Source organism: Chanodichthys erythropterus, chromosome 3, assembly GCF_024489055.1.
Source record: "Chanodichthys erythropterus isolate Z2021 chromosome 3, ASM2448905v1, whole genome shotgun sequence".
Taxonomy (NCBI): domain Eukaryota; kingdom Metazoa; phylum Chordata; class Actinopteri; order Cypriniformes; family Xenocyprididae; genus Chanodichthys; species Chanodichthys erythropterus.
Genome location: NC_090223.1, coordinates 5,637,201 through 5,657,514, shown reverse-complemented (window position 1 = coordinate 5,657,514; position 20,314 = coordinate 5,637,201). Strand labels below are relative to the sequence as shown.

The following is a 20,314-nucleotide window of genomic DNA, read 5'->3' as shown; positions in this document are numbered from 1 at the left end:
GCAGCCCGTAGGCCTAGCAACCTTTAAGACACACGGCGTAAGTCTCGTGGCCGTTTCTAGGAGCACAAAAGATCCACCCTAGGCGCTAGGTGGCTCTTAGCTCAACTAGAGTAGAATCAGACTTAGGGAGGCAAATGTAGATTAAACCAAACCTCAGTAAGGTTTCACTACCATACTCAACCTGAGGGGCTAGCCACTCGGAATACTTGGTAAAAAGCACCCTGTTACTCTCATAGCAAGAGGAGTACATGACTGAACTCCACGTTACACCAGAGGCCGAAGTAGGCCTGCCTTAGTAAACACGTGGCATCAGCAAGTGGCTACCATAACCATACCACCCAAAGGCCATTTATTAGAAGTTTCCAAAATGGTTAATACATGAAAAACGCTGCCAAACATCGTGAACAGGCCTGTTAGGGCCTATCCGTCAGCGATGGGGCGTGGCCGATGGTGGCATGGTTTCCCAGGTATCCTGCTAACAAGTCGACTAGAAAAGGAGGCCTTAAAGGCCTCCATTCCCACATCAAGTGGCGATCAGCCAAGGTTGTTTTATTTATATAGCACATTTAAAAACAGCAAGCATGGCTGACCAAAGTGCTGAACAATAATGCAAAGGGAAAAAAAAGAAAGTACAAAGTGAAACATACATTCACACAATAAACTCATACTGAAGTCAAGTCACCTTTATTTATATAGCGCTTTTTACAATGCAGATTGTGTCAAAGCAGCTTTACATTGATAACTGGTACATAATTTTTGCTGCACAGCAGCTCTTCAAGAATAGTGTCAATGCAGGCAGATCAAAGCACTGTTAAGAATACTGTTGAATATCAAATGTCAAGTCAAATGTCAAGTGTCCCCAACTAAGCAAGCCAAAGGTGACAGCGGCAAGGAACCCAAACTCCAACAGGTGACATCAGGTGGCAAACAAGTGGCAAATAGGTGTTAAAAATGGAGAAAAAAAACCTTGGGAGAAACCAGGCTTAGTCGGGGGGCCAGTTCTCCTCTGGCAAACAGTGCTTTGTTATGATTCAGGTTGCTATCATAAATCTGATAGGATCGCAACAATCAAAGTATTAATTTCAGTTCCATCCAGTTGAGGATCATATTTATCACGCCAGTATGGACGGTTTGTTGAGGAACTGTGGCACTGGCTGTCGTGTCGATGATGTCTTCACAATGGATGATCTAGTTGACTCGATCTCTGCTGATACTTCAGGGCTGCGTTGTGGTCATGTCATGGCACCGGTCCTTGGTCTCAGCTGGATACGGCCTGGATCCGGTTGACTACGGTAAACCTCAGGGTAAACAGAAAGACTAATATTAGCGTAGATGCCATTCTTCTTCTGATGTAGCGAGTACATCTGGTGTTATAGGAAGTGTTCCCGGTTCCGGCTGACCTAATTTATGCAGCCTAATAATCCTTTAACGGATAAATTGATAATGTGTTGTGTATGCCAGGTTAAAGAGATGTGTTTTTAGTCTAGATTTAAACTGACAGAGTGTGTCTGCATCCCGAACAATGCTAGGAAGATTGTTCCAGAGTTTGGGTGCCAAATAGGAGAAGGATCTACCGCCTGCAGTTGATTTTAGAATAGGATTCATGTCACCTTTGTTACAATACAGACGGCACGGAGGCAGATGTAAAAGCAAGTATGGCAGTTTTATTGATATCAGCAGAGATCAGGTGAGTAAATGGTAAATGGAGAGTTAGATGATATGATAGGAGAATGATACTGTCCTTTGTGGTTTGCAGATGGAGTTCTTGGAAGGTAATTCAGATGACTGAAGACGGGGAACACTCACACACATGGAGAAGCACACAGGAGGATGACTGGAAGCACTGGAAGCACTGGAAGCACTGGAAGCACTGGAAGCACTGGAAGCACTGGAAGCACTGGAAGCACTGGAAGCACTGGAAGCACTGGAAGCACTGGAAGCACTGGAAGCACTGGAAGCACTGGAAGCACTGGAAGCACTGGAAGCACTGGAAGCACATAGGAGTCCTTGAGGTAAGTATACATTAGTCTGTGATACATACAAGACCAGACAATGACTGTGTGTGTGAGTGTGGCAGATATAGTGCTGGTGATTGCTGTGATGATGACGTGCAGGTGGCGGTGATTAGAACTCCGGTGATTGAGTGCGTGGGTATTGCAGGGAGGTGGAACCTGACGTGTCTGTGACAACCTTTGCCATGCTCAGATTCTATAGAATAGGAGCATGGCAAAGGTTGTCACAGACACGTCAGGTTCCACCTCCCTGCAATACCCACGCACTCAATCACCGGAGTTCTAATCACCGACATGATTCATTGCATCATTTTTCTACAATATGATTGAATCTTCATATTTATAATTCAGCAGACCCTTCTGTTACTAGGTAAAAGTAAATCTGGATTCCTAGATTACTTCAGCTTGTTACTCAAAAGTCATGAGTTTATTTATTTAGACAGCAGTCTCGTTTCATTTCCCCCTTTGTTGCATTCAGACTTGATTTAGACACACTTTGACCCAAGTGTTGGAGACATTTAGTTTTCTCCACCACAAAAAAATGAAGAAAATAATCCAAAGAATTGAGTTGAGTTTCACCAAGAAACACAGAGATGAGAACAGCGTAGAGATTTTTCAAAGTGCTCTCTAATGACTCTTTGGGTTTACATTTCCCGTTCACTATTGAGAGAAATCTGCACTTAATGATCATGGAGCAGGAGAAAACAGAGTTGCTCTGACTATGAAGAAAACCTGCTTCTCGCTCCGGATGCAGAAATGAAACAACATCTACTAGAAAACTGATGTGGAAACCGCAAACTGTGCATGTAGTGTATATTTCTGAGAAGAATTTGAAAGTTTGTGTGTTTCACAGTAAATCAGTGTTTCTGTTCATACTCTAAAATTAGACGATGAAGCGAAGGTGCCATCATCTTCCTCATTTCTCATGTGTTAATTTCAGTCACTCCCACAACATCATCATTGACTCTGACTGTGTACTTAAGCAGCTGTGCTTCTGGTGTCTCTCAAACACAAGACCAGCTTCACACCATGTTTGTTCTGGGTCTGCTCACCTGTATTGTGCTGAGAGCATTCAGTGCTCAGGCAGAAGTGGTCGAGACCTTTGATGAGTGTAGCAAGTTTTTCTACAAAGAAACAGAACCAGAAGGAATGGATCAGAATGCCAAGAGAATCTGTCAGAGGTTGGAGGATGAAAAGAAAATTTCTTCTAAATTTTTTCACCCCACTTCACACAGCTCCTTCTTTGGTGCTACATTGTACTCGGTTCCTCACCGGATTCCCCTCTACAGCGCCTACATACTGAAACGGTCATGCTCAGACACTACTGAAAGGACAGACAAGTGGCACTTAGAGCCACAGGTAACTATGTGCTTCATTTCTAACAATAGACTTTCATTAGCAATTTAAGTTACATTTGTTTCTATAGCACTTTATACAATACAGATTGTTTCAAAGCAGCTTCAAAGTAATAGGAAAATAACGTCAATGTCAGAAAAATGTAGGCTCTGCATTTCATAAGAAACAACACAGTAGTGTTTAGTTTATTCAATTATTGGTCCTCAGTCTGTTTTGTAATTGCAAATAATTTATAAAACACATTAGATTGATGGTACTTTATGAAAGTAAAACTGTCCACTGTGATACAAATCAGAGAGAAAGAACAAAACTTTTTTCGTATGAAGATGAAGTCTTTTCTCACAAGCAGTAAAACATCCCCAGGTGAAAAAAGTGCAGTAAAATACACTTTATTTTAGTACACTTAGTACACTTCCTTAATGTACTTAAAGTGCTCTATTTTCGTGAACTTATTTTGTACTTATTATACTAAAAGCTCTTCTTTAGTACTTCTTAAGATCATCTTAAGAGCATCTAAGTGTACTCAACTGTGCTATTTTGAGACACCATGAATTTGAACTAAATGTGCTTTTAACATACTATCTCTGTATTAAATATATAAAATGTATTTAGTTACCACTTTTAGTACACTTGAACCCACCTTTCATACACTTTTAAATGTACTCATCAGTCATAGGAAATACACTTAAGAATTATTTAAAATATATACAAAATGTATTCATAATGTTGTAGGCATATATTATAAATACATTTTGTATGTATTCATTATATATTAATCTTATATTTGAAATACATCATAAGTCTATTTTCTATGTCTGATAAGTATATTTAAAAGCGTATGATAGATGGGTTCAAGTATACAACAAGTGGTAACTAAATACATTTTTTTAAATACAGTGATAGTATGTTAAAAGCACATTTTAGTTCAAATTCATGGTGTCTCAAAATAGCACAGTTGAGTACACTTAGATGCTCTTAAGATGATATTAAGAAGTACTAAAGAAGAGCTTTTAGTATAATAAGTACAAAATTAGTGCACGAAAATAGAGCACTTTAAGTACATTATGGAAGTGTACTGAAATAATGTGTATTTTACTGCACTAAATATATTTAAATTGTGCTTTTTGGACACACGTAATATATTACAATTATACTATACTAAGTGCATATTAAATGTATTATTTTGAAACAACTTGAAGTATAAGCGTACAGTATTTCAAGATGTACCTAAGTTCATGTTTTAAGCTATTTGCAATATATTAAATTACAATGGACCCGTTTTAAGTAAATTTAGTGCAATTTAAGTGTATTTCTTTAAATACATTTTAAATGTATTTTTAATACTTCTGCTATTACAGTTAGAGTATATTTAAAGTACTGTTTTAATGTGTTTTATGTATATTTCCAGTACAATTTCAGGTCATTACAAATGCATTAGCATAACACTACTTGGTTTATCATAAAGCTGTTTTTATCTGTATATATTTATATATATATATATATATATATATATATATATATATATATATATATATATATATATATATATATATATATATCACTTTGAAATCTAAAAACTTTAATGCACTACATATTGTGTACACCATTACAAATATTCTTACAGTACATTAAAAAAGTACAACAGCATTTAATCTTTTGACCAAAATACTTTCAAATAAATAAATTAAACATTTTAGTTATACCTGTATTACGGAAAAATACTGAATTTTGACATTAGTGAATAAGAATTACAGTGCACTTTTCTGAAAAAAGTCACTTAAAAACAAAGTACAGAAGTGAAGTGCATTTTTTTTTTTACAAATGTAAGCATGCAAATGTCTGAACCAAACAAAGAAACAAAAGCATTTAAATGTCACATCTTCATCTTCAAGTGGAGGGTCACTTCTTTGAGCACAACTTGCATTTTCTGCAACTGAGGGCTTGTAATTCAGACACTGTAGTATTTGAAGGCTGCTTTATCACAGGATCTGTGAAAGGGAAAAAAGAATTTGTATAAAATGAATTGATATTTATTAGAATTTTGTTGACTTCTCAGTTTACCTTTTGACTATATCCTCATCAAGCTTGACATGAGTGTCCATTTTTATCCTCTATCCTCTACCCTCTATTAGGCCTGATTCAAAAAATCTCTTATAACAGAGGTGATACGACATTAAAACACACTCTTCTTTGCTTGTCTCTGCACTCAGATTTCAGTTTTTTATTTTTTTATTTATACAAACAGCATACATTTTCTTTATGCAAACAGCAACTAAAAACTTACCAGTAACTTCTGCGAGCAGCATCTTCATCTGATCGCGTCTGATTGGTCAAATTGAATGTAGCTGCATTGAAAAAGACGCGCTGTTACACTTTATCAAAAATACGACTGGCACAGAAAAGTAAAGTTAATCAAATACAAATCTTACCTGGAGTCACAGAATAACGGGGTTCCAAAAGCCACACGAAAGAAAAACTGAGATATTATAAACACAAGTAAATATATTTTTTAATCATATTTGGATTATTGATTTATGGTGCATTTCAAATAATATGATGTTGAAATCCTTGTGGGAATTCCAGTAGTACTCTATTACAATTAACATGTCATGTAATGGACAACAGCCTTTTAAGTGGCATAACCGTTTACAGGTACAAATAAGTAAAACTGAACAACATATTAATTTTAAATATGCTTATGGCAATGCTTAATAGTATTTGACAAATGTTTATAATACATTAAGTTGGTACATTGTAAATGTTAAAATGTTTTTTTTAAAATATATTTATTTTGAAAATATTAAAATTCTAAATATATAAATATTAAAATAGGCTATATTTAATGTTTATTAAGTACATTTAAACCAACTTAAAGCTGAATCATTTTGCTATTTTCTTAAAGTTCATATAAAAAATACTTTATGTAAGAGTAACATAATATATGTTTTCTGTAAATACACTAACTTCACTAAAAGTATACTTGTGTTTAGCATATTTTTTAAAAGTGTATCGAAGCATATATTTATTACCAATGTACTTCTAGTAATCTGTTTAGAAATGTATTAAAAGTATGCTTGTTTTCAGATCATATATTAAAAGTGTAACTAAGCATATATTTATTACCAACGTACTTCTAGTATACTGTTTAAAAATATTTTAAAATGCAATTCAAAATGCACTTTTAATAAGCATGTTGGGAATACAAATGTATTATTAACAACTTGCATTTCAAGTATTTTTTAATACATTTACCACATTTACCAATACAATACTAGGCCTACGTCTTTTTCACCTGGGTTTACTTGTAATTAATTCATTTGTACTGTATTTTCATGAAAATCCATTAATATAGAACTTACTGACAGTATATATAAAAATCCAATACAATTTTATGTAAAGCATTCATAGCACACTTTTAAGTAATGCACTTATAAAACACTATTTGGTTAACTATATCTGAATCATTTGAAGTGTTAGTTCTAATTGGTGCATTTATATTAAGTGTACTTAAGTACCACAGTTGGGAAAAAGCACTTATAACTAGAGCATTAGTAATATATTTGTGATTGTCATTTAAACTTAGAATTACTATGTAAAAGTCTAGTAAGATTGAAATTAATTTTAAAGCATTGAAAGCACACTTTTAACAAGTACACTAATAAAACTCATCTGTATATTTTTGCGGTAGTGTACATTTCAATGCACAAATAAACTATTTAAGTGTTAAGTACACTTAATATAAATGCACTTATTAGTACTAACACTTAAATAGTTTATTTGTGCATTGAAATGTACACTACCGCAAAAATATACAGATGAGTTTTATTAGTGTATTTGTTAAAAGTGTGCTTTGAATGCTTTAAAATTAATTTCCATCTTACTAGACTTTTACATAGTAATTCTAAGTTTAAATGACAATCACAAATATATTACTGATGTTCTAGTTATAAGTGCTTTTTCCCAACTGTGGTAATTAAGTACACTTAATATAAATGCACTTATTAGTACTAAGTACCACAGTTGGGAAAAAGCACTTTTATCTAGAACATCAGTAATATATTTGTGATTGTCATTTAAACTTAGAATTACTATGTAAAAGTCTAGTAAGATGGAAATTAATTTTAAAGCATTGAAAGCACACTTTTAACAAATACACTAATAAAACTCATCTGTATATTTTTGCGGTAGTGTACATTTCAATGCACAAATAAACTATTTAAGTGTTAGTACTAATAAGTGCATTTATATTAAGTGTACTTAAGTACCACAGTTGGGAAAATGTACTTATAACTAGAACATTAGTAATATATTTGTAATAAAATGAATTTCATTTAAGTTTAGGATTACTACATAAAAGTCTACTAAGATTGAACTAATGTTTAAAGCATTCAAAGCACACTTTTAACAAATACACTAATAAAACTCTCATGTATATTTTTGAGGTAGTGTACATTATTTCTTAAGTAGTACTGGTATTTAGTATACTTTTCCAAGTGCAGTGAAGTACTACTGAAGTACAAATATACTTTAAAATAGTGTATTTATAGTGTATAACTTTGACACTTTTATTTAGCACCAAAATAAAGAATGTACTACAAATGTACTTGTAGTTTTTTTTCACCTGGGTCAAACTAACCATCATAATCCATCTTCTGCAGATTTCTGAACCCAACTCCACAACTGATTATATGGTCCCTGAGCATCAAAAGAATCAAGATACTTATAAAGTAAATCAAGCCATCAGCAGCGACTACAGAGACACTGGATATGATCGAGGACAACTGAACCCCAACAGCTTCCAATGTGCTGACGGCCGCACAGCAACATTTACACTGACCAATGCAGCACCTTTGGATGCGCGTTTCAACTGTATCCAGTGGAAGAACTGGGAGAGAACTTTAAAGAGTTTTTTGACAAAGAAGCTTGACAGTGAGGAGGCAACAGCCTACATTGTCACGGGTACGGTACCTGATGCAAATAAACGAATACCACAGAAGGAAATCTCTGAAGAGCCAGAAAGGGTGACGGTGCCCTCTCACATCTGGACGGCTGTCTGCTATAAACACAATTCTAATAATAAAAACTCTTTTTCCTTCGGCTATATAGGAGAAAACCTGTCAAGAGGTAAAGTAAACCTGATGAGTGTCTCACAGCTGAACAATCGGCTCAATCAACTCTATGAGCTCTCAAACATTACGATCTTTGTAGATAATTGTTTTGAAGACAATAATAAATTAAACAAGGTTAAGCAAGCATTTCAGAAATTAATCAGTCTCCCAGTGACCCCAAATGTGCAGAAAACGTATTATGCACTCAAAACAGTCAGCACTAATGGAGAGGATGTCGAGGTGACTGACATGAGTGTAAAATTAACCTTCAACAGTTTGAGCTCTTATTTAACTATGTCAGAAGAGCTACAGGTTTCTGCTAAAAGGGCTTGTCTTATAACTAATTACGGAAAAGAATCTATTGAATGCCAGTTGGTCCCAACGAAGCGCAAGATTGCAGCTGATGGCTTGCCCTGCTCAAGCAGCACAGGAGGTGAAACCAAGCCCTGCTGCTCCACTCCCTGTCTGTACCAGGATGATGTCAAGGGCTACAGGTGTTCCTCAGGCCAGGAACTGATAGCGTGTTCACCCCTGTACTCACTCATCACGTATAAAGGAGAGAGATGCAAGGATGATCACCCCTGCGGCAAATACGGTGAGGACTACTACTGGTGTAACAAAATCTCTGGCAGCTGGGATTACTGCAGTCCTCCGCTGTGGAGAAGTAAGGCTAAAAACGGGCAGTACTGCCGCAGAGACAAAGCCTGTGCCAAATATGGTGAAAGTTCTAGGTGGTGCTACACAGATGATGGCACAAAACACAAGTGCTGTACTTCTGATGACTGCAAATCCACTCTGAGTGGCAAAACCTGCAAGTCTGATCACCCCTGTGGCAAACATGGTGAAAAATACCTGTGGTGCCACACTACTGATGGCAGCTGGGATCACTGCTGCACAAGCTGTGGTTAGTTGGTTTAAGTTACCATAATTACTAAAGCAGCACTTCACAAAGTTCATTGTAATTGTACTTGGAGTGCTTACTAACCTAGAGACTCTTTCTAACATAAAATAAGACTCTCTGTGCTTCTATAAATATATTTCAGAAAATACATTTTCCTAATGATTTTTATTCAAAAACAAACAGCTTAAAAATACATAATTCTTTTATACATTTGCAAATTCATACATAACTTTGTTTCAGTAAAAACAAATCTTTGATATATATGAGTGTGAACAGATCCACACAAAACTTACAGAGCAATGATGTGATTTGCGTGAAGCAAAATTAAATCTGTGTCCATCTCCATCCACTCACACTCAACAGAACACAGTCCAGCTAAAGCTTCACATTTATTTGGATAGTGCTTTTCATCTTGAAAATATCTTCACAAATAATTATGGCTTGACTCATTGTGCTAAAGCAGCTTCATAGAAAGAAATCATACTTTAGTGTTTATAATGTCTTTAAAGTTCCTGTGCTGTCGACTGGCGCTGCTGCAGTATGTTTTAACAATGAGACTGTTGTGCTGCCATCAGTAACTTGTAATGTCTTTATTAAATCACAATGTCTTCTGTCACTTTACATGTCATTTAACATGTCAGACAAAACACCAATAAACACGTGTTGTATAACTCTTGTGAGAGTCTTTCTTCATACACTCAAGCAGTATTTTCCTCAGATAACACAATACTTTATCCTGTAAACAAACATCACAATGTATTACAGTCTCTGTTGTGTCCTACTAAACACTGTATAACTGAACAGCCAGTCAGGGTGTCCATGCTGACCCCTGTCCACCGCTGAAAGAGCCAACAGTGAGCATCAACAAAATCACTATTACCTCTCAAGCATAAATCCTTTCATATTTATTTGTATAGCGCTTTCACAATACATCGTTTCAAAGCAGCTTTACAGAGAATTCATGTCAGCATTACATAATCTGGACAGTCAACTCTGATAACAGATCACTCTTAGTTATAATTTCAGACATATTTAATCATAGTTAGCTAACAATGTAATAACTTAATTTACAATCACTGTTAGCGAATTCATTTAAGGTAGAAGCACATAAGTGACATGATCGAGTTTCCCTGTGCAAACGGACACCAGGACACATTTACAGTAGCTTGTTGTTGGATGGTGGTAGTGACCTGTTTCTATCCCTCTTTGAGTTTACCCTGAGAAAAGATCCTGAACTGAAACATGCCGTGAAAACAATTCCCTGTAATGCACTATATGAGATCCAGAATCAGGTCGTTCAAATAATGAGCACTTTAGTTACAGAAGAAGTAGGAGATGTGTTTATACAGTCAAAGCTGATGGAACTGAAACGTTTGAGGTTAAAGAACATCTTTTATCAGTCACCACTGCAGCTCACTGTAATAACACAATTATTATTATTTAATTAGCTCGTAATAAAGAAATTTGTTAATTGGTTATTGTCATTAATTAAGTGCTTTAAACCAACATTTATTAGACATTTAATTGAATTCATATTTTGTGTTCATTAAAATGTTTACGCACAAACAAACAAACACAGTGAGAGTTTGAATGTGAGGATTTGACGCCATCTGCTGGACACTCAACATACATCAGGACTGAACTGTCAGAAACAGATCAAATGCTGCTGGCGTTTATTCAATTCAGAGTTATTCATCTAACTGTCTGTTTTGCTGATTTAGGAGAGTAAATGTTGAAGTGAAGTGTTATATATTATGTATTTGTGAGAAAAGGGAAAGATGTTCATTTGTGTTAGACATTTAGGAGTGTTTCTGTGGTGTTTGTGGTCATCATCGTTCTGGCTATTGCTTCACTCAAACAACTGTGCCAATGACACATAATTCCTTAATCATTACCTTTGAATAAAAAATAAGATACATTTAAGCATACAAACATGTGCTATGCAAGTTTTTAATCAAAACGTCAGTTGGTAAGAATACGTGATTGCAGAGGAGCTGTTCTTGATAAAAAGCAAGTTTACACACAAAAACACCCACACAGGTATTCCCCTTTGAACTGAAGAGCTATAATACACAGAATGAGTCAGAGAATAGTGGCTTGATTTAAGTGAATTAAAGTGTTTAGTCTAAAATCATTTACTCAGCTCTTGATAAAAATCTAGTTGGCACGCTGAGCCACAAACACCCACACACTGGTATTCCCCTCTAAACTGGAGGAGCTAAATCAGAGAAAAGTGAGATGATTTCAGTGAATTAAAGTATTTATCAGAATGCTTCTCTCTAGAGTTTATAGTTACTGAATGTCTTTTCTGAGGTAAATGTGTTGTCACGTGACATTATTATTCAACAGCTGTTTTATTGACATTTATTGAAACACTGATTGATGGATCACATGAGACATGATTGATTTCATTATCATATCTTCTGATGTTCATTCATGTTTATTTGCTGCTGTAAATAGTAGGGAAGAGATGGTCAGTTCATGATCTGTTTCTTGGTGAAGGGTCTGGAAATTGTGCTTCTTTGTGAAGGAAAAATAAAGCACTGTCGGCTGAGTACATGTTAAATTTGTATGTCATTATGTTGAATCATAGCATCAGATGGTGATCATCATCTGGACACCGAACCATTTCAGATTCCTGAAGTGAACGAGGATCATCAGATACGACCTTCACCAGATCCCTGTGTGAAACACATTCAGATTCAGTTCAGATTCATCTGTATCAGCTGTACGTTACATCATCATCCATCTAATTCACCACTTTCTCTCAGTTTGATTCACTCACCTGTTTTCTGGGTCATCCTCACGCTGATGGATGAACCGCTCTTCCCTCTGAAAACATCTGAAAACACACCGACACTTATTATCACATACTATAATATTCAAAGTATTTTCTGTTTATTCAGAGATAATTCAAACTTGAGATCTGTCTCGTGATTTAATAATTAAATCTGACTTTATGACAGAAGATACTGACTGCTACACAGGTCAAATCATAAATTATATTTTTCACCTCTTTGTTTCTTACAACAAAATGAATAGAAATATATAAATTCATACTCTAGAAAGCTGTACCACAATGTGACAGATTCATAAAATAACCTAATAAAATTAATGAAAATGTGATTGATGATGACCTGAGCTCTTGTGAACTAGTGTCAGATGTAAAGACTTAAGTACGATGTTAGGAAAGATTAGTCTGGACTCACCTGAAGATCCTTTTATGCAGCATGAAACAGATGAAGATGATGAAGATGAGGATGAAAAGAGCAAACAGCAACCACAACTTATCTACACAAGTGATCGAATATCAAATCATCTGGTCAATAACAATGATGAATCAATATTAGAGTTAAAAGGGTTTAAAGCTCTTGATGTTTTACCTGAGAGCTGGAGAGATGGAGTCACTTCATCCAGAACATCTTTAAAACACACAATGATCACAAATATCAGACAATATGACAGAAAACAAAGACCTGTACACATTCAAACTGGATTGAGTCTGAATCAGATCTGAATCAGTGTTTTATTAGTGAATCAGACAAACGTTTATCAGCTGAAACTCACCTGAGTTTGGAGTTGCTGCAGTTTCATTCCTCACTGAAAAACACATTCACAATAATCATGATTCACTTACAGAAGATTCACTTCAACACAGAGTTTGATTTGAATCAGGACAGATTCACTTCAACACAGAGTTTGATCTGAATCAGGACAGATTCACTTCAACACAGAGTTTGATCTGAATCAGGACAGATTCACTTCAACACAGAGTTTGATCTGAATCAGGACAGATTCACTTCAACACAGAGTTTGATCTGAATCAGGAAAGATTCACTTCAACACAGAGTTTGATCTGAATCAGGACAGATTCACTTCAACACGGAGTCTGATCTGAATCAGGACAGATTCACTTCAACACATAGTTTGATCTGAATCAGGACAGATTCACTTCAACAGAGTCTGATCTGAATCAGGACAGATTCACTTCAACACAGAGTCTATCTGAATCAGGACAGATCCACTTCAACACAGAGTTTGATCTGAATCAGGACAGATTCACTTCAACACAGAGTTTGATCTGAATCAGGACAGATTCACTTCAACACAGAGTCTGATCTGAATCAGGACAGATTCACTTCAACACAGAGTTTGATCTGAATCAGGACAGATTCACTTCAACACAGAGTCTGATCTGAATCAGGACAGATTCACTTCAACACAGAGTCTATCTGAATCAGGACAGATCCACTTCAACACAGAGTTTGATCTGAATCAGGGCAGATTCACTTCAACACAGTGTTTGATCTGAATCAGGACAGATTCACTTCAACACAGAGTTTGATCTGAATCAGGACAGATTCACTTCAACACAGAGTTTGATCTGAATCAGGGCAGATTCACTTCAACACAGAGTTTGATCTGAATCAGGACAGATTCACTTCAACACAGAGTTTGATCTGAATCAGGACAGATTCACTTCAACACAGAGTCTATCTGAATCAGGACAGATCCACTTCAACACAGAGTTTGATCTGAATCAGGACAGATTCACTTCAACACAGAGTTTGATCTGAATCAGGACAGATTCACTTCAACACAGAGTCTGATCTGAATCAGGACAGATTCACTTCAACACAGAGTTTGATCTGAATCAGGACAGATTCACTTCAACACAGAGTCTGATCTGAATCAGGACAGATTCACTTCAACACAGAGTCTATCTGAATCAGGACAGATCCACTTCAACACAGAGTTTGATCTGAATCAGGACAGATTCACTTCAACACAGAGTTTGATCTGAATCAGGACAGATTCACTTCAACACAGAGTTTGATCTGAATCAGGACAGATTCACTTCAACACAGAGTTTGATCTGAATCAGGACAGATTCACTTCAACACAGAGTTTGATCTGAATCAGGACAGATTCACTTCAACACAGAGTTTGATCTGAATCAGGACAGATTCACTTCAACACAGAGTTTGATCTGAATCAGGACAGATTCACTTCAACACAGAGTTTGATCTGAATCAGGGCAGATTCACTTCATCAGAGTTTGATCTGAATCAGGGCAGATTCACTTCAACACAGAGTTTGATCTGAATCAGGACAGATTCACTTCAACACAGAGTCTGATCTGAATCAGGACAGATTCACTTCAACACGGAGTCTGATCTGAATCAGGACAGATTCACTTCAACACATAGTTTGATCTGAATCAGGACAGATTCACTTCAACACAGAGTCTGATCTGAATCAGGACAGATTCACTTCAACACAGAGTCTGATCTGAATCAGGACAGATTCACTTCAACACAGAGTTTGATCTGAATCAGGGCAGATTCACTTCATCAGAGTTTGATCTGAATCAGGGCAGATTCACTTCAATAAAGAGTTTTATCTGAATTAGGACAGATTCACTTCAACACAGAGTCTGATCTGAATCAGGACAGATTCACTTCAACACGGAGTCTGATCTGAATCAGGACAGATTCACTTCAACACATAGTTTGATCTGAATCAGGACAGATTCACTTCAACACAGAGTCTGATCTGAATCAGGACAGATTCACTTCAACACAGAGTCTGATCTGAATCAGGACAGATTCACTTCAACACAGAGTCTGATCTGAATCAGGACAGATTCACTTCAACACAGAGTTTGATCTGAATCAGGACAGATTGATGTGTTTTACTGAAGTGTCTCTCTCACCTCTGAACAGGGTCTCCATTCTCAACTGAAATGAAAGAAGAATTACAGCAACATTTTTAGGGTTTCATTGATATAAGAGTTTATCTCATGCGCTTCATGAAAACAGATAATTGTGATGTTGTGATGTTGAGGCAGAAATCATTTACTCCTGAAGTATAGCAGTGGATCTCATGACGAACTTCATCAACGCAGTATGAAGTGACGAGACGATCGGATGAGGCAGAAATAACAGGATCAATCAGTCTGTGAGGATTTGATGGATCTGCCATCAGACGATCATCCTGATTAAATGAAAAACAAGACATTCATATAATGTGTGTGTGTGTGTGTGATCATGTAGTCTGACAGGAACACACACCTTTGAGTACCAGAGCTGCTCACACTCAAACTCACTGAACTGAGTGAATCTGTCAGAAGAAACTCTGAACTCAAACCCGTCTTCAGTCCGAATCTCTGCACACGTCACATTCATGATGTCCATCATTCAACACTGAAAAACAGAGGAAATTATGTGTTGAAGCCTTAAACTATTTTTTACAATACAAATTTTAAAATTTTAGAAAAATCTTATGTACAATCAGAATATTTTTAGGAAAAGGCAGTAATATATTATATATATATATATACACAGTGGCACGCAAAAGTTTGGGAACCCCTTGCAGAATCTGTAAAAATGTGAATAATTTTATCAGAATAAGAGAGATCATACAAATGCATGTTATTTTTTATTCAGTACTGTCCTGAGTAAGATATTTTACAAAAAATATGTTTATATATAGTCCACAAGACTATTTATTAAAATAACCCCATTCATAAGTATGTGAACCATTGATCCTCAATACTGTGTGTGGTTACCTGGATGATCTATGACTGTTTTTGTGTTTTGTGATGGTTGTTCATGAGCAGTTAAACTGAGCTCTGTTCTTCAGAAAAATCCTCCAGCTCCTGCAGATTCTTCAGTTTTCCAGCATCTTTTGCATATCTGAACCCTTTCCAGCAGTGACTGAATGATTTTGAGATCTTTTCACACTGAGGACGACTGAGGGACTCAAACACAACTATTAAAAAAGGTTCAAACATTCACTGATTCTCCAGAAAAAACACAATGCATTAAGAGCCGGGGGGTGAAAACTTTTGAACAGGATAAAGATGTCCAAATTTTTATTTTATTAAAAAAAAAAAAAAAATGTTTGAACCTTTTTTAATAGTTGTGTTTGAGTCCCTCAGTTGTGATCAGTGTGAAAAGACAGATCTTAAAATCATTCAGTCACTGCTGGAAAGGGTTCATATATGCAAAAGATGCTTGAAAACTGATGAATCTGCAGGAGCTGGAGGATTTTTCTGAAGAACAGAGCTCAGTTTAACTGCTCAGGACAAACAAGAGACTCATGAACAACCATCACAAAACACACAAACAGTCATAGATCATCAGGTAACCACACGGTATTGAGAATCAAGGGTTCCCAAACTTTTGAATGGGGTTATTTTAATAAATTCAGCTATTTTGTTGTCTTGTGGACTATATATAAACATATTTTTTTGTAAAATATCTTACTTAGGACAGTACTAAATAAAAAATAACATGCTTTTTGTATGATCTCTCTTGTTTTGATAAAATTATTCACATTTTCACAGATTCTGCAAGGGGTTCCCGAACTTTTGCATCCCACTGTATATGGTCAGAATTATTGGCACCCCTGGTAAATATGGTCCAAGATGACTTTAAAAATAAATCTGCATTGTTTATCATTTTGATCTTTCATTAAAAAAAATTACAAAAATCTAAACTTTCGTTGAAGTAAAATTATTGAAAGTGGGGGTTAATTCACATTATTACTGGCAATAATTGATTAGATTTTCACCCCTGGAATTGTTTTATGAGTAAAATATCTCTTAAGTATATTGCCATTCATATTTACATTTTTAGCACACCAGGGTGATCATGAACATGAAATTGTCCGAGGATCACAGCTGGAGAATTGCAGAGATTGGTTGAGTGTTGACTACAACGTAGCCCAGGAGACAATGGGCCCACAGACCCAGTTCTGGCTGCATCTATAATTCAGATTTTTAATCCCCGTATCCGCTTACATATATGTATATATAATCGATTTTTAATCTCTATAATAAAAATGTACAATTCAGATTTTGATCTCCATATACATTTACATATATATATCTTCCAAGGGGTTTTTTCCCTCCTAGGACTTTTTTCCCAGTGCTAGCACGCTGGGTTTTTCTCCTAGGGGGTTTTTTCCACCCCTGGAAGTCAGCCGACATTGGCTTAATGTAGCACCATCTTGTATATGTTACATATTACCACGCTTGTTTGTACAGTTTTAACCACTTCCCTTTTTTTTTCTGTGCTTCTAATATGTAAAGCTGCTTTGAAACAATTACCAATTGTAAAAGCGCTATATAAATAAATTTGACTTGACTTGAGGTCAGGAAAAATCAAACCCCCTCATCAGCACATGATGTTCAGGAGTTTCAGGAAAAATCCTCCTCGCTCATCCATTAACTTCAGCATATTCAGATGTCATCAGACATTATAGGAGAAAACTCAGAGATGTTTCTTTGACGTTGCAAAAAGTATGTAAGAAAGTGCCAATAATTGTGGCCAACGTGTTTAGGAGAAAGGAACCTATAAAGACACTTTTTAAAAGAGGTAAATTAATTTAATAATTTCCTTTCCAAGTCATATTTATTTTCCTAATGCTAACTCAAACAACATTAAACAAACCAAATGAAGGTGAAATTTCAATATATTTAATTGTTTGCATTTCTGAAACAAAATGTAGAACACCAAAGTTGTTACAGAATTTGTTGAGTAAAATTAAATAAAAACGAAATTAGAGTGAATATATAAATATCACTGAAATTAATAACATTTTGGTCTGCGATGTTGAAGATGTTCATCCATTAGGGAATAAAAGTGGAAAGATAAATATGATTAATCATCTTCTGTTTCTTCTCAGAGAAGGATTTGCTGTTAGTATCAAATAAACTCAAAAAATAGAAAGATAAACCAGTTGCGTAATATTACATTGAAATTAGACCAGTTTATACTTAAGAGATTTAATCTAACTTCAGTGTCTTATGGGGTTTAAAATCTGGCTCAATTTACCCCACAGCATTTGACTCACTTTGCCCCATAGCAGCCATTTTGTGGGAAAAATTAGCTAGCTAAATAATTTGATTTTATACATTGCTTAAATCACAAATATAGATCATAAATATTTTTAGACCTGCACAAATTTGCTTTGATGTAACACCATTACATCTGTTTAAGTTTCTCCTGATAAACCAAAAACTATTTTTAAAGTAAATGGTGTCTTCCACTCCTCCCACGTGCTTCTTTCACAGAGTGGCACAAATGGTGTGGGTTGCAAATTATAAGGTCACACGACAGTACGGCTGAGATAATGTACTTATGTTTTGTTCATTTAACATAAACTGGCAGTAAATATTGATTTGTACTTAATTTAAAGATTGGTCAAAGAAGTTTGTAAATATATAAGCGTCTGTTTTTTTAATGAATGCACTTATTACATTTTTACAAATCGTTTCTTGCACATGGAAAAACTTTATTTTAAACGTAAATTACTGTAGACAGTCAAATAATTATTAAAAGATAACTTCATAAGTTAGTTGTTTTACATAATTTGACATTATCAGTTTTTCCATAGTTTAACAAGCAATTATCAATAGTAATATACTGTAATTTAATAAATTTTGACCGTAAATGGTCGTATTGAGTGTATTTTTACAGTTTTTGCATGCAATTTTGTGAAATTGATATTTGCTGTAATTTAAGGGAATCCAAACTTTAATTTCAGGCTTTTTTCAGGTTTTTTAGTATACATAAAAAGATTGAAGAATTAGCGAATTTATGTATTTTCATGCTTTAATGTTCTTAATCTAGAAGGAATCACACGAGTAACCTCATCACCAGAAGACATCAATACATCAAAATGTGCAATAGCTTATAAACGAAAAATAATTTCTCAGTTTAAATAGACGCATATGAGCGGTCATATTCCCACTGACCTCATTAAATTAGGATAATAAATGAGCGTTATTCTTACAGGCTACATTGGTCTCTTAGGCTAATTAGTTAAATAGATGTAATCATACACACACTATTTTAGATAAAATAAATTATATTTAATATAGGATAGATGTTTTTTTTATTTATTATTATTCTATATTGCTATGTTATTATATGTATTTACGACACTTATAACACTTATTTAAGTATTTCCTTCGTGGAGGAGTCAAAACTCAAGAGTCACACGTTTTTGTTTTTTTTTTCACTTTCCTTCAAGAATATTGTTTAACCTCCTAATCGTTTTTTATACGTTTCAGAATCAGGGTCAAACTATATTTACATCTAGATAATATATTTCATACCTTAAGCGGATCCTTTGCCACAATAACAGAAGAGAGAAGAATGAAACCGCAGAATGAATGAAACTTCACCTGGAGCGGCTGATCTGCTGAAGCGCGTTCTCGAGCAGCTTGTTTCACGAGCTCGCCTCTCATTCACTCTAATGCTGAACGAACTTGACTTGCTGTCCTCGAAGACTCGAACCCGAGGCTCGGCTCGAGAATCTGCCCGTATACTGAGAAGAACAGAGGAGGGAATTGGGACGGTCCTGCTGCTTACTCGCAAGGATGATTGACAGGTTCGGGTCCTACTTGTGGAACTTCACCCGGCGACAGACTGTGATTGGTCAATGATGAAAGAGGGAGGGGACAAACTGTCACACTGCGGTTTACCAGCAGTGGGTTTTTTTTGTAGGCGTCCGTGTATCTCTAAGAAATTTTCCATCAGACTTCCGTTTCTTTATTCCTCATGTAAGCGGCAGAACAAAACCACTTACCTCGTTTTCTGTGCTTTTAACCTTGTCTGACTCATTTATTTTATAAATATTTATAAGTTTTTCTTAATGGAGATCAGGTAGATGTTCATTTAAAACACTGGTTTATTTAACAGCATTTGAGAGGCCATTATTTATTTATTAGTTTTTACTTTAAATACTGATATATCATAGGTGATTATGAGTTTGTGATTCTCAATACTCAGAAAATATCCATTTTAATTTTAAAAAGCATAGTAGCTAAAACTCAAACAGGGATAGTTGTATTCCAGTATTTGGAGTGTTTCATTGGGCTATTTTTTTTTTTTTTTTGTAACATTTAAGCACATGGAGTGTGC

General features: G+C 35.4%; 1 protein-coding gene and 1 long non-coding RNA gene across 2 annotated transcripts; one reads left to right on the top strand and one right to left on the bottom strand.

Moving 5' to 3' along the window:
* The first annotated feature begins 3,038 nt into the window (after positions 1–3,038).
* LOC137015390 (uncharacterized) lies at positions 3,039–9,547 on the top strand. The gene is made up of 2 exons (XM_067380319.1): positions 3,039–3,371; positions 8,027–9,547. Exons 1-2 carry the CDS (start codon positions 3,042–3,044, stop codon positions 9,383–9,385), a joined length of 1,689 nt encoding a protein of 562 aa, XP_067236420.1. The 5' UTR covers positions 3,039–3,041; the 3' UTR covers positions 9,386–9,547.
* Positions 9,548–15,280: 5,733 nt separating this feature from the next.
* LOC137016966 (uncharacterized) lies at positions 15,281–19,711 on the bottom strand. Its single transcript, XR_010894527.1, has 3 exons — positions 19,576–19,711; positions 15,452–15,583; positions 15,281–15,374 (listed from the first exon to the last, which is right to left on the bottom strand). It is a non-coding gene; the product is annotated as an uncharacterized lncRNA (long non-coding RNA).
* Between the last annotated feature and the right edge of the window lie 603 nt (positions 19,712–20,314).

Excerpts from the sequence above, each read along its gene's own strand:
- LOC137015390 (XM_067380319.1), top strand. The coding sequence starts at position 3,042 with ATGTTTGTTCTGGGTCTGCTCACCTGTATTGTGCTGAGAGCATTCAGT. Across the intron at positions 3,372-8,026 it reads AGTGGCACTTAGAGCCACAG|ATTTCTGAACCCAACTCCAC; the intron begins GTAACTATGTGC and ends CATCTTCTGCAG.